The 13674-nt window shown below is 37.9% G+C and overlaps 2 protein-coding genes across 2 annotated transcripts; both read left to right on the plus strand.

The window, feature by feature from the left end:
* The first annotated feature begins 3210 nt into the window (after nucleotides 1-3210).
* LOC146630141 (apolipoprotein L6-like) lies at nucleotides 3211-7795 on the plus strand. Its single transcript, XM_085356537.1, has 9 exons — nucleotides 3211-3219; nucleotides 4360-4461; nucleotides 4581-4673; nucleotides 4946-5038; nucleotides 5130-5169; nucleotides 5264-5315; nucleotides 6660-6789; nucleotides 6864-7052; nucleotides 7373-7795. Exons 1-9 carry the CDS (start codon nucleotides 3211-3213, stop codon nucleotides 7793-7795), a joined length of 1131 nt encoding a protein of 376 aa, XP_085212663.1.
* A 1745-nt stretch (nucleotides 7796-9540) lies between these two features.
* On the plus strand, nucleotides 9541-13427 carry LOC146630142 (apolipoprotein L6-like). Its single transcript, XM_085356538.1, has 9 exons — nucleotides 9541-9549; nucleotides 10125-10250; nucleotides 10370-10462; nucleotides 10735-10827; nucleotides 10919-10958; nucleotides 11053-11104; nucleotides 12259-12388; nucleotides 12468-12656; nucleotides 13005-13427. The coding sequence occupies exons 1-9, from the start codon at nucleotides 9541-9543 to the stop codon at nucleotides 13425-13427; spliced, it is 1155 nt and encodes a 384-aa protein (XP_085212664.1).
* Nucleotides 13428-13674: the final 247 nt, after the last annotated feature.

Here is a 13674-nt window from a genome sequence, read left to right on the forward strand (position 1 = left end):
AATGGCTCGGTGTAAAAATTCCATCACTAAATGACATGAAGTTGTGTATCGGTTGTTTAAAATGGAAAAAATTACATTCTCTAACAGATTTCAATATGACACATTTGTTGAAATTTGGGACATATGGAAACATTATATTTAGTCAAGGCGTCCCGAACTTGTATGAACCTCCATATTCCAGTATCTTATATTTTTGAATTGTTATGTACATATGTTAACTAGTAGGTACATCCCTTGCTTTTTGTGTTTGTTTGTTTGTTTATTCTTGTTGTACATGTTGTGTTTTATGTTCCCTATTTTAAAAAATGTATATTTAACAAAAGGTCGACATACTGAAAAGTGACTTTCACACACTTTAGAATTGTGCCTGTACCTCTGTTTTTGCCTTATGTTTCAATAAATTGCTGCACATATTAAAAATAATAATAATTAAAAAAAAAAAAAAACTAAAACTGAGTCAGCACCAAAAAAACCTCGTATCTTTTAAGAATTTGTCCATAAACAGTAGCGTTGCTCTTGAAATACTGGGGCTAAATCCAGACCTGAAATCTATGGGATTTTCAGTCAATACAGTATACTATTATTGTATTTAATAGTAAAATTTATGTAAAATGTCAAACATTATATGCTACCTAAAGGTTGACGTCACAGAATGATACTGAAATAAACAATCAATGCAATTTGAGTTTGTTTGATGAAGCTCTGGTGATAGAGCTTGTGCCTTTATTGTGCCATAATGTCTCCTTTTAAACTGTCCTCTTGCTCGTCTTTAGGATGCTACCTTCTTCACCTTTCCTGTTCCTTTCACTAAACTGCTCACTCTTGTTCTCCCTGCTCTCACTTCCTGTTCTGTTTAGTCAGCATGTGTCAAAGAAACTCCCCCCAAAACTATCATTTTTTGATATGATTGATATATTTAACATGTTATTTATCAACTTATTTTATGCACTGAATCAATGAATTATTAAACAAATACCACACTGTAGAAAATCAAATTATTAATGCACTAAGCCAGCGGTCCCCAACCCCCGGGCCTCGGACCGGTACCGGTCCGTGAGTCGTTTGGTACCGGGCCGCGAGAGTTGAGGCTCGGGTGTGAAATGTATGGTTTTCGGGGTTTTTAGCGTTATTTTGTTATCGTTTTTATTGTTAACTCGGTTTTCCTGGGTCTTTTCACATGTGTTATGAATAAATCTTCTTTTTTTCGGTACCAGTACTAGTTTTATTTTGTTGTATTTATCCGCGACACCTTGAAGGCCGGTCCGGGAAAATATTGTGGCGCAAAAAAGGTCGGGGACCGCTGCACGAAGCAATTTCCTGCCACAACAGCTAAATGGTCCTCAAAGAAAATACTGAATGCCTGCACAGTACAGGCCAGTATTTAATGCAGCCACAGATCTACATCAGTCAGCATTCTGCTCTTTCCACCTCAGTCATGTCACTTTCTCATGTGAGTGACTTCTTCAGTCTCAGCTGGCTGCAGGTTTCCACAATCTCATAAACAGTACATTTGCACAATGACTGACACAAACAATGTGCTGTGAGGTCAGTTTCATGACCTTTAATATGCAAATTGTCATGACCATTGATCAATGGCCATTTGCAGAGAGTTGGGAAATGGCTGCAATCACAGCGTTGTAAGATGGTAAAAGATGCACCGTTAGGCTATCTGGCTAAGTGGATGGGACAACGCAGAAGAGCTAACTCATCAGGCAGTTTATTTATGCCTACAGGCATGATGAAGACATGCTGGACAGGGAGGAGCGCTGGTTTGAGTGCAGAGTCAAAGAGGCCATTTACGTGAAAAGGGAAAGACCATCTCTGAATCGAGGAGGGGGCCTAAGGGAATCATAATGGGCATGGTTTTTTGTCTGACTGGTATTCTTGGTCTTCTTGAAGCTTTGTTTGATTTCATGAGGCTGTCTTGAACATGTCTACATGCCTAAATGCTTTGTATTGCGGACTCACAATTGGTTAATTTGATATTTGCATTATTGAGCAGTTGAACAGGTATACCTAATAAAGTGGCTGCTGAATGTATGTAATATGACTTTGCTGGACCATACAGTAGTCGGTGCTATGCTGTCAGGTTGTATATATTTTCTTTGTCTTGTTTCTGATCTGTATGTTTTCATGAGTATTATTTTGCTTTTCTCCATTTCAGCAATTTTCCACATAAATCCGTCACATGTAATTTTTCTGTCTGGATCCTTTTTACAGAGTTTTGCAGAAATCTTTGCAAAATCAGTAAGATTTTGTAAAGGTAAAGTAAAAAACAATTTAATGTCCAAGTCTTAAAAAGGTGGTGAAAGATTGTTACTCATCAATCACAGAGTTGAAGTGACTGACTGACTGACTGGCACATTTGACAAATGTGAAAAACGTTTTGATTATTGTCCTGTCTTTAGTACAGGTGAGTCTGTGTCATAAAACTATTTTGAGAACTACATGAAGTGCAGTGAGAATAACAATCCTGCTGTGAACATCGTGCCTAATTGATTGAGACAACCTGTAAAGCCAGGGCGTGAATTACAGCGGATCCTGGCATGACATTAGCACTCTTCATTCTCATACCTGAGAAAAGGTTTGCAGTTTTTCTCAGTTGCTTTGGTGCAATTCTCACATCTGTAGCCGCTTTCTCAAAACAATGATCATTAGTGGGAAAGAGTGATGAGAAGAATGTTCCAGCTCTGAGATTTCCACCAAAGTCACTAAAAAACAACAAAACAAACTGTGTTGCAAATATGAAATTTTGTCTTACTGGTGCAACTGTATTACAGTAACATAAAAGACAGTTATCCTGCTTAACATACTTGAAAAGGCACACATAGAGACCTCTGTATAAGCAGTTACTAATGAGATTCCCCCTAGTGTATATCCCAGTTTAGAAAAACTTAAGCAAAAGTGGAAGTTGTCTTTCTGTTCACAGAATAACATTTATGCGTTCAATTTCATTAGAAAAAGAAAAAAAGAATCTAAGTATTCTTTTAATATTTCTTGTTACGAGTGGCGGGTGTTGTTATGCTAAAAACATTTTCCAGTCCAACAACAGAAATGAATGAAAAACGGAGAATGAATACCATGACGTGACGTTTCAGTCACCGTCATGCCTAACCTGTTTGGATTGTGGGATGAGCATTCATTTAGTGGAGCAGCCAGCCAAAGTGCAGCATCCTGTAGTGACACAGAGACAAGAGACAACGTTACACAATGCCACAGGTAAGAAATTCAAATGGAATTTTAATGAAGTTCAGATGACTCAGAACAACTTTTACTCAAAATGCCATTCATATTGTTTTAGTCAAAATAGCCTACCTATCTGGAATTTGTTCCAAAATATTATTTGGCAGAATTATAAAATATTTTTTTAAAAATCAAGTTTTGGCAGTTAATTTGGTCATTTTGTGCTGAAGAATGAGGCTCTGTCCAGCTCTCAGTCTCCGCAAACCTCACAGTAAACTGTTATCTTTAGAACGGCTTTCTAGTATTTTCTATATCACCATGTTGCTGCAAGGCTTTTCAAATGTCAGTTTTTGTGCTTGCTTTGTAAACTGCAAACTTTATGCAACTCACCTTGAGTCACATAGTCAAGAAAAACATCGTCTTCACTGCTTAATACCAAGCATACGTAGGGAGGGGTCATTACAGTGTGAGCATGTAAATGTCTTAAATATGTTGCTTGTTTGTGCTTGTTTTTCATGTCTTTTTTTGGTGATTTCTTCTGAAACTTTATTTAGATGTTACATTTACGTTACATTGACATACATATATTCATATATACAAGCATCGTGCACTTGATTACGCTGAAGATGATTGGAGTCAATAATAAAGGAGTTATTAAGTAATAATGTAGTCAGAACAAATCATTGGAATTCCTATTGCATACAACTGCTTCCCATATTTACTGTATGGGTACCATCATTGCCAACATTATATTCCCTTAGAAATGCTTGTATGTTTGAATGCATCTTTAGTATGTCTTCAGTTTTGTTACTTTCTTAGTCAAAGGCTGACTTTGGAACAATGCCACTGATAGATAAACTGATAAACAGCCATTATCAAATTTTACTCGGAGCAAAAGTGAAACCAGTCAACAATCGGTGTGTCAGCTGCAGAGATGCCATCAGCCTTGTTTAGCGGACCTGAGATCTTGAGACAAATTCCACTGTAAAAATGTATAGATCACAAGATTTGACTCAACATTGTAATGTGAACATGCACTTATGGTCTCTAAGAATAGAGGGGGGGGGGGGGGGGGGGGGGGGCAGTGAAACTGCAGATGCATTTTTTGATAAACTTACATAACTCTTTTTGTAACATAGTGGCACCACCTTCAATTATGTTCCTTCTTTTCTACAGCCAAAGCATCCCCTTCCCCTGCCAAGGAAACAAATCTCACCTCCAATCAGTCTTGATGAGCCAGAAAAAAGTGCTCCCCTGTCTCCCACGAAATCTGAAGAGGTTTGGGTTCAGTCGCCTACACTCTCAGAAGTTTAAGCAGTGGCTATATATAAACATATATGGTTTAATTCTAATAGTTTTTAATTATTTGGTGATTTTTTTCTCTATTTTAAACTCAGGACATCTGCTCGAGTCCACCACCAGTGTCACCAAAGAAGTGGACTGTTAAAAAGAGTCCAGAAGGAAATGGAGTTTTTGTGGAAAAAATAAAGGTACCGCTGGTCTATATCTAATGTTTTTTTTCTGTCCACATCTACTCACACAATGAATGCTTTTAATGTGTCACAGAAATGTAGTTTATCTGAAAGCAGTTGAATTGCAGCAGTACAAAGGTCAGACATGTGCATCCAAAGAATCTGAAACTGGTGTGTCTGATCAAACTCTCTGTCATGTGAGATAACATATGAAGTATGTGCACAGTTCAAACAGGATTACCATGTTCAAGGTTGCTCTAATGAACATGGATTGTTTCTCTTTTTCTAAGATGCTGGATCAGTGTTTTAAGGATAAAGGTGAACTCCCTCTACTGCCTCCTAAACCCCATCTACTGCAGCTTGATGATGAAAATGAAGCCCTGGTAATTACTTAAAATAAACACAGCATTAAATTGATATCAAGTGATTGTTTTGTCATGTTGTAGTCACTTTAAATCATCTTTCTTTAATTAGGATGCTGAGAGTCTGTCAAACTTCTTTGAAGAGTCAACACGTGAGTAAAAAAATCCAGCTTGAAAAGATTTCAATAGGATGTTGTTTTTTGTGGTATCCTGTTGTTGCTGAACTGTAGTGTCATTTGCTTCTAGCCTGGAAAACTCTGTCCAGTGAGCTCCAACTTGGTAGAGTACCAGAAAAAGTGTAAGTTTTTTATCCATGCTTTTACATGTGGGAACAGTAGTTATAGTTAAAATGATTGTTTGTTGGCACTAAGTTTGTCTTTGGATTAATTTCATCTTCAATTCAATGCAGCTTAATTCAATTCAGTGACATGCAGACACACCACACAAATGTGAGCATCTTCCTCTCTTCAGACATCGTTGTACTTGAGTCTTTAACAAAGGGTGGACAGACTGACAGTACTGTCATGAACCTACTCGTGCACTCCTTTGGCTACAGCACTTCTTTTATACCATACAGCTGATTGGCTGATTGCATGTGTTTAAGTTCAGGCCTAACTTTAGTTCCCAGCCATTCACATAGCCTTTTTGCTTAAAGAACATCTTTGTATGCTACACTGGCTCTCGCTGCCCAAAGCTGAGGAGGAAAGCAGTTTTCAAGACCACAAAATTTCACAAAACATTTGGAAGAAAGAAAGAAAAAGAACAATGCAAGTGAAAGTGAAGGCATGCAGAGATGCCGGAAGGGGCTCGTTCTCTCTGACCTTTTTGTTCATGAACATACACAACTAGGGCAGGGCTGGCAACTCCCATATCTCTCATGATAATAATTAAATATGAATGCCTTTTTGTTATGCATTAGTTTCACTTTCTTAAATTAATTAAACAAGTTAAACAGGAATAAGTTCCATAAACATGGAAGGGCACAAAAGAACATTTTATTTTATTTGACATTGGTGACTAAGGCAAATAAAACAGTTTTTTGTGTGTGTGTTTTTATTTTTACTAAATGAGATTCATTAGAATGATGTGGCTAAAGACATCTGAGGTTAGTTGTTGATTTGAGCTGTTTGGAGAAGTCTTTCCTGTACTTTCATTACATGTCTCCTGCTTCAAATGATTAACGACACGCAGATTCACACTGATTTCAAATAGTGTCCTGAGTAAAAATAAATAAATAAATAGTGTCCTGAGTGCTGCTTTCCATCTGGTCCAAATACTTCTGTAGAGAAAAGAACCGAAACAAAAGCAGACTTTTAATACAAAACAACTCTTAATAGTTTGAAACACATAATTAAGAAAAGATATACTCACAGCAGGCAGTCATGACACACGTGTTTCACCAAATAATCTACCACAAACTAAATTAAAGAAGCAGCTCGTGAAGCAAATGAAGACTTACACTGTAAATTAAAGTGCAGTTTTCCAGTTATCCGTGATAAATGCAGTGCTTTTCCTAATTTAGGAAAAGTCAGAGAATCACCAAAGTTATTACAGTCTGTTATCATGAATAAGTGTGTTTAAAATGCAATTGGTTTTGTTGATATTAAAGGTGAATTAATAAAGTTTTTATAACACATTCTAGGGTCATAGAAGTTAAAGCCGAACATCTTCATAAAGCTTTCAATTCTTACATCTCGACGACATCTGGGTGTCAAGGCGGGCTGAAAGAAAAAATAGACGAGCTTGGCTCCATCGCTGACAACTTGGATAAGGTGGTGTGGATATATTTATGGATATATGTACATCTGTGTCCATAGGTTCCCTTTTTAATCATTTTCTTTTTCAGGTTTCAAAGGGGACAAAAATCGCTGGCATCACAGGAGGCGCTACAACTGTAGCAGGAGGTGTGGCAGCAGCTGCTGGGGTGATCCTGTCCCCGTTCACGCTGGGAGCCTCGCTGGCACTAACTGCTGTCGGGGTCGGCGTGGCTGCAGCCGGCGGTGTTACTGGTGCATCAGCAGCCATCGCAAATAAGGTGATGGTCTTTAAGGCACTGGGTTAAAACATCTTTGTTCATGGTTTTTGTAGGTTGATAGGTTTTCCTAAATTTTTAAGAGAAAATACATTTTTCAAATCTATTCTGACTCACTTTTGTTTTTGTTTTTTTGTTAATTTGGAGGTCCAGGACTTCAATCTAAAATGCTGAATGTCTTCTTTTACAATATAAAGTCTCTCAAGATCAAAAGCCCTGTTTTCATGTTATCACAATTTTTAAAAAGGGTACTAACTGGAAACTACCCACACTAGTTATCTGAATTTCTGGTATTGAACTGATTGTGAAGCATGTTTTTCCAGGTGAACTGCAACCAGGACCAGAAGAAAATTGAAAAGGTCTTTACCGACTACGAGTCCCTCAGTAAGGGCATTCAGGAGAAACTTGCTTATGTCATTGAGGGCATAGAGCAGCTGAGGCAGCATGGTGTCATCATGCTCGAGAGGACCAAGGTGAAGTCAGAGAGGGCCTCCAAGGTGCTGGAGTTCTTTGGTCTAGGAGGGCCATGTGCCAAGGTCTTGGAGGCAAACTCCAAGCCATCTGGGATGATAGAAGGCTTCGCCCTCGGCATGGATATGTACTTCACCAAAGGAAAAGATGGAACCAAGGTGAAGAAGGGCTTTGAGTCAAAGTTGGCAAAGAAACTCCGCTCCTTGGCGGTGGATCTCCAGGAACGACTGGATGAGTCCATCAAAATCAAAGAACTGTTTGAAAAGTATTGTTAGGAGGGTATTTTTCTCCACTTGAATATCTTTTGTTTTGGGGTTGTCTTTTAATGTTAATTTTCAGCTGTTATTAAAGTTTATTGATCAATATAGATATTACCTCTTTGGCAACAGGTTTGAAAACAGAACAAAACTTTTAGTGCAACTTTAGGAATTGTAACTTCAAGCAGTTTCTTTTAAATGGCATGTGGTTATTAATGCTGTATAAAACTGAGATTGTGTTAACCTCCCTTACTTTAGCCAATTTTTCCTGTTAAGATTATTTCTACAACTAATCTAATCAGATTTTGTCGATTCACACCTTAAGCTAGGTGTTAAACAGAATGCCATGACATTTTTAAAAATGACTTCTAAATAAACTACTTAAAGACCGACACTATCCACCAGGGGGCAGTGTAATTCTTTTTTCTGTTTTTTATTTCACCTGATACTGAGTACAGTTTTAAAATACATAGACTTTTGTCATTCCTAGCTTGACTTTATATGTCATGAGTGGTTGTTAACCGTAAGCTTAAAATGAAACATTTTAAATGTTACTTCTCCATAAACCTACTCAGGCCCCAGACCTGACTGTGTGTCATACAAACCATATGACAATTACAGAATGCAGTCAAACTTTTTCTCAGTGTTTATTCAAATAGTTCTGCCTATCATTCAACCTATTTATGCTATAAACCTTTTTACATTTTCACACTATCATAAGGTGTGGACACCTTGGGTTGTGAAAAAAAATTTGAATGACCTAAAAAAAAAAAATTAGGGTTTGGGTCCAAATTAATGTGTGGCTTCAAGTGTGGTCTTCTGCTGCTGTAGCCGAACTGCTTCAAGGTAAGATTTGTTGTGCTCTTCTGCATGGTTTGTTTATAATCGCTGGTTATTTGTGTTACTGTTGCTTTCCTATCAGCTCTGGTGATTCTTCTCTGGTCTCTGACATCAACAGGGCATTTTCACCCTGAGAACTGCTGCTCTCTGGATATTTCTCTTTTTTTGGACCAGTAGTTTTTGACACACTCAGACCAAAAACCATGCCTATTATACCTTACTTCTTGATGCTCTGTTTGAACTTCATGAGGCTGTCTTGGACATGTCTATATGCCTGAATGATTTGAATTACTGACTCATGGTTGATTAATTTGGTATTTGCATTATTGAGCAGCTGAACAGGTATACCTAATAAAGTGGCTGCTGAATGTATGTAGTGTGACTTACAGTAGTTGGTGCTATGCTCTCAGGTTGTATATATTTTCTTTGTCTGTTTTCTGATCTGTATGTTTTCACGAGTATTATTTTGCTTTTCTCCATTTCAGCAATTTTTCACATAAATCCATCACATGTAATTTTTCTGTCTGGATCCTTTTTACTCTGCATTATTCCTGCATTTTTTGCAGAAACCTTTGCAAAGTCAGTAAGGTTTTGATAAAAGTAAAAAACAATTTCATGTCTAAGTCTTTAAAAGGTGGTGAAAGAAAATTGTTATTTATTCATCACAGTATTCCTAAAGTGTTCCTTTAAACGATTTCCTTTAATATTTCTTGCGACAAGTGGCAGGTGTTGTTATCCTAAAAACAACATTTTCCAGTCCAACAACAGAATGAATGAAAAAAGGTGAATGGATACCATGCCGTGACGTTTCAGTCACAGTCATGCAATCTGTTTGGTTTGTGTGATGAGCATTCATTTAGTGGATCAACCAGCCAAAGTGCAGCATCCTGTAGTTACACAGAGACAGCAGGCACTGTTACACAATGCCACAGGTAAGAAATTTAAATAGAATTTTATTTAAGTTCAGACGACAACAACTTTTACTCAAACTGCCATGCATATTGTTTTGGTCAAAATATCCTACCTATCTGGAATTTGTTCCAACATATTTCAAAAGAACTGCAAAGGTTTTGTTGCCAGAATCATTAAAATTTTTGAATTAGATCGGTAGATTTGCACACAAAGCAAAAGTGAAATCAGTCCACAATGGGCGTGTTAGCTGCAGCGATGTAAGCAGCCTTGTTTGGCGGGCTTGACCAGGTAGATTAACAGTTTGGTTGTCTGGAATTTCAGCTCTGTAAGCTGACTCTGAATTGAAATATAATGTGTTCAGATTTGTAGTTCCTTAGAAATCTTGAAGCAAATTTCACTGTAAAAATGTATAGATCAGTAGATTTGACTCAATGTTGTATCATGAACATGCCTCATGGTCTCTAAAAGTAGGTTCAGGGAGGGGGCCATTGAAATTGTAGACCACAGTTCTACTTTGATAAACTTATTCTGTGTTACATAACTATCTTTGTCACATTGTGGCAGCACCTTCAATTATGCTCCCTCTTTTCTCCAGCCAAAGCTTCCGACTCCCTTGCCACGTCCGACTCCCCTGCCAAGAAAACAAATCTTCCTTCAAATGAGTCCTAAGACTGATGAGCCAGAAAAAAGTGCTCCCCTGTCTCCCACGAAATCTGGAGAGGTTTGGGTTCAGTCGCCTACACTCTCAGAAGTTTAAGCAGTGGCTATATATAAACATATATGGTTGCATTCTATTCATTTTTAATTATTTGGTGAATTTTTTCTCTATTATAAACTCAGGACATCTGCTCGAGTCCACCACCAGTGGCACCAAAGAAGTGGACTGTTAGAAAGAGTTCAACAGGAAATGAAGTTTTTGTGGAAAAAATAAAGGTACCGCTGGTCTATATCTAATGTTTTTTTTCTGTCCACATCTACTCACACAATGAATGCTTTTAATGTGTCACAGAAATGTAGTTTATCTGAAAGCAGTTGAATTGCAGCAGTACAAAGGTCAGACATGTGCATCCAAAGAATCTGAAACTGGTGTGTCTGATCAAACTCTCTGTCATGTGAGATAACATATGAAGTATGTGCACAGTTCAAACAGGATTACCATGTTCAAGGTTGATCTAATAAACATGGATTGTTTCTCTTTTTTTAAGATGCTGGATCAGTGTTTTAAGGATAAAGATGAACCCCCTCCGCTGCCTCCTAAACCCCATCGACTGCAGCTTGATGATGAAAATGAAGCCCTGGTAATTACTTAAAATAAACACAGCATTAAATTGATATCAAGTGATTGTTTTGTCATGTTGTAGTCACTTTAAATCATCTCTCTTTAATTAGGATGCTGAGAGTCTGTCAAACTCCTACAAAGAGTCAACACGTGAGTAAAAATATCCAGCTTGAAAAGATTTCAATAGGATGTTGTTTTTTGTGGTATCCTGTTGTTGCTGAACTGTAGTGTCATTTGCTTCTAGCCTGGAAAACTCTGTCCAGTGAGCTCCAACTTAGAGGAGTGCCAGAAAAAGTGTAAGTTTTTCCTCCATGCTTTTACATGTGGGAACAGTAGTTATAGTTAAAATGATTGTTTGTTGGCACTAAGTTTGTCTTTGGATTAATTTCATCTTCACTTCAATGCAGCTTAATTCAATTCCATGATAAGCAGACACACCACACAAATGTGAGCATCTTCCTCTCTTCAGACATCGTTGTACTTCAGTCTTTAACAAAGGGTGGACAGACTGACAGTACTGTCATGAACCTACTCGTGCACTCCTTTGGCTACAGCACTTCTTTTATACCATACAGCTGATTGGCTGATTGCATGTGTTTAAGTTCAGGCCTAACTTTAGTTCCCAGCCATTCACATAGCCTTTTTTCATAAAGAATGTCTTTAAGAAAAAAGGCTGTGCTCGCAACTCTCATACCTCTAATCTAGTTACATATGAATACATTATTGTTAAGCACTAGTTTCACTTTCTAAAAGTAAGTTAAACAAGTTAAACAGGAATAAGTTCCATAAACATGGACAAAGAACATTTTATTTTCCTTAGCAACCAAACATTAGATGTTCAGAGTTGTTTTTTTTTTAAGTATTTATTTTTACTAAATGAGATTCATCAGAATAGTGCGGCTAAACACATCTGAGGTTAGTTGTCGATTTGAGCTGTTTGGAGGAGTCTTTCCTGTACTTTCATTACATGCCTCCTGCTTCAAATGATTAACGACACGCAGATTCACACTGATTTTTTTTTAGACATTGTCAAATAGTGTCCTGAGTGCTGCTTTCCATCTGGTCCAAATACTTCTGTAGAGAAAAGAACCAAAACAAAAGCAGACTTTTAATACAAAACAACTCTTAATAGTATGAAACACGTAAAACTAAGTGCTTAAGAAAAGATATACTTACAGCAGGCGGTCATGACACACGTGCTTCACCAAATAATCTGCCATGAACAAAAGAAGCAGCTCGTGAAGCAAATGAAGACTTACACTGTAAATTAAAGTGCAGTTTTCCAGTTATCCGTGATAAATGCAGTGCTTTTCCTGCTTTAGGAAAAGTCAGAGAATCACCAAAGTTATTACAGTCTGTTATCTGCGGATCATGAATAAGTGTGTTTAAAATGCAAATGGTTTTGTTGATATTAAAGGTGAATTAATAAAGTTTTTATAACACATTCTAGGGTCATAGAAGTTAAAGCCGAACATCTTCATAAAGCTTTCAATTCTTACATCTCGACGACATCTGGGTGTCAAGGCGGGCTGAAAGAAAAAATAGACGAGCTTGGCTCCATCGCTGACAACTTGGATAAGGTAAGAAGGTGTGGATATATTTATGGATATATGTATATCTGTGTCCATAGGTTCCCTTTTTAATCATTTTCTTTTTCAGGTTTCAAAGGGGACAAAAATCGCTGGCATCACAGGAGGCGCTACAACTGTAGCAGGAGGTGTGGCAGCAGCTGCTGGGGTGATCCTGTCCCCGTTCACGCTGGGAGCCTCGCTGGCACTAACTGCTGTCGGGGTCGGCGTGGCTGCAGCCGGCGGTGTTACTGGTGCATCAGCAGCCATCGCAAATAAGGTGACGGTCTTTAAGGCACTGGCTTGATTAAATTCTGCTGTTAAAAACAATCACAGCTTTTCTTTATCACTTTCACACTCCAGTGATGCATCTGAGTTTTTGGGCTTCAGTGTCTTGGCCGAGAACACTTCTCCCCACTGTCTAAGTGTTTGCTGTCATAGGGGACCGTTGGAGGTCCAGGACTTCAATCTAAAATGCTGAATGTCTTCTTTTACAATATAAAGTCTCTCAAGATCAAAAGCCCTGTTTTTATGTTATCACAATAAATAAAGGGTACTAACTGGAAACTACCCACACTAGTAATCTGAATTTCTGGTATTGAACTGATTGTGAAGCATGTTTTTCCAGGTGAAATGCAACCAGGACCAGAAGAAAATTGAGAAGATCTTTACCAACTACGAGTCCCTCAGTAAGTGCATTCAGGAGAAATTGTTTTATGTTAATGAGGGCATAGAGCAGCTGAGGCAGCATGGTGTGTTCACGCTTGAGAACACAAAGGTGAAGTCAGAGAGGGCCTCCAAGGTGCTGGAGTTCTGTGGTCAAGGAGGTGCATGTGCCACGGCCTTGGAGGCAAACTCTAAGGCGTCTGGGATGATAGAAGGCTTCGCCCTCGGCATGGATATGTACTTCACCAAAGGAAAAGATGGAACCAAGGTGAAGAAGGGCTTTGAGTCAAAGTTGGCAAAGAAACTCCGCTCCTTGATGATGGATCTCCAGAAAGGACTGGATGAGTTCATCAAAATCAAAGAACTGTTTGAAAAGTATTGTTAGGAGGGTATTTTTCTCCACTTGAATATCTTTTGTTTTGGGGTTGTCTTTTAATGTTAATTTTCAGTTTTTACAAACGTTTATTGATCGGTGTATATATATTACTTCTTTGGCAACAGGTTTGAAAACAGAACAAAGCTTTTAGTGCAACTTTAGGAATTGTAACTTCAAGCAGTTTCTTTTAAATGGCATGTGGTTATTAATGCTGTATAAAACTGAGATTGTGTTAACCTCCCTTACTTTAGCTGTT

Source organism: Diplotaxodon limnothrissa, linkage group LG6 (genome assembly GCF_057381915.1).
Source record: "Diplotaxodon limnothrissa isolate DT_005_m linkage group LG6, D_limnothrissa_male_GT1.1, whole genome shotgun sequence".
Taxonomy (NCBI): domain Eukaryota; kingdom Metazoa; phylum Chordata; class Actinopteri; order Cichliformes; family Cichlidae; genus Diplotaxodon; species Diplotaxodon limnothrissa.

What these genes read in the sequence shown, in the direction of transcription:
- LOC146630141 (XM_085356537.1), top strand. An exon ending in CTTCTTTGAAGAGTCAACAC is followed by an intron (nt 5,170 to 5,263) that starts GTGAGTAAAAAA and finishes ATTTGCTTCTAG; the next exon opens with CCTGGAAAACTCTGTCCAGT. An exon ending in CAGCAGCCATCGCAAATAAG is followed by an intron (nt 7,053 to 7,372) that starts GTGATGGTCTTT and finishes ATGTTTTTCCAG; the next exon opens with GTGAACTGCAACCAGGACCA.
- LOC146630142 (XM_085356538.1), top strand. An exon ending in TTTTTGTGGAAAAAATAAAG is followed by an intron (nt 10,463 to 10,734) that starts GTACCGCTGGTC and finishes TCTTTTTTTAAG; the next exon opens with ATGCTGGATCAGTGTTTTAA. An exon ending in ATGATGAAAATGAAGCCCTG is followed by an intron (nt 10,828 to 10,918) that starts GTAATTACTTAA and finishes CTCTTTAATTAG; the next exon opens with GATGCTGAGAGTCTGTCAAA.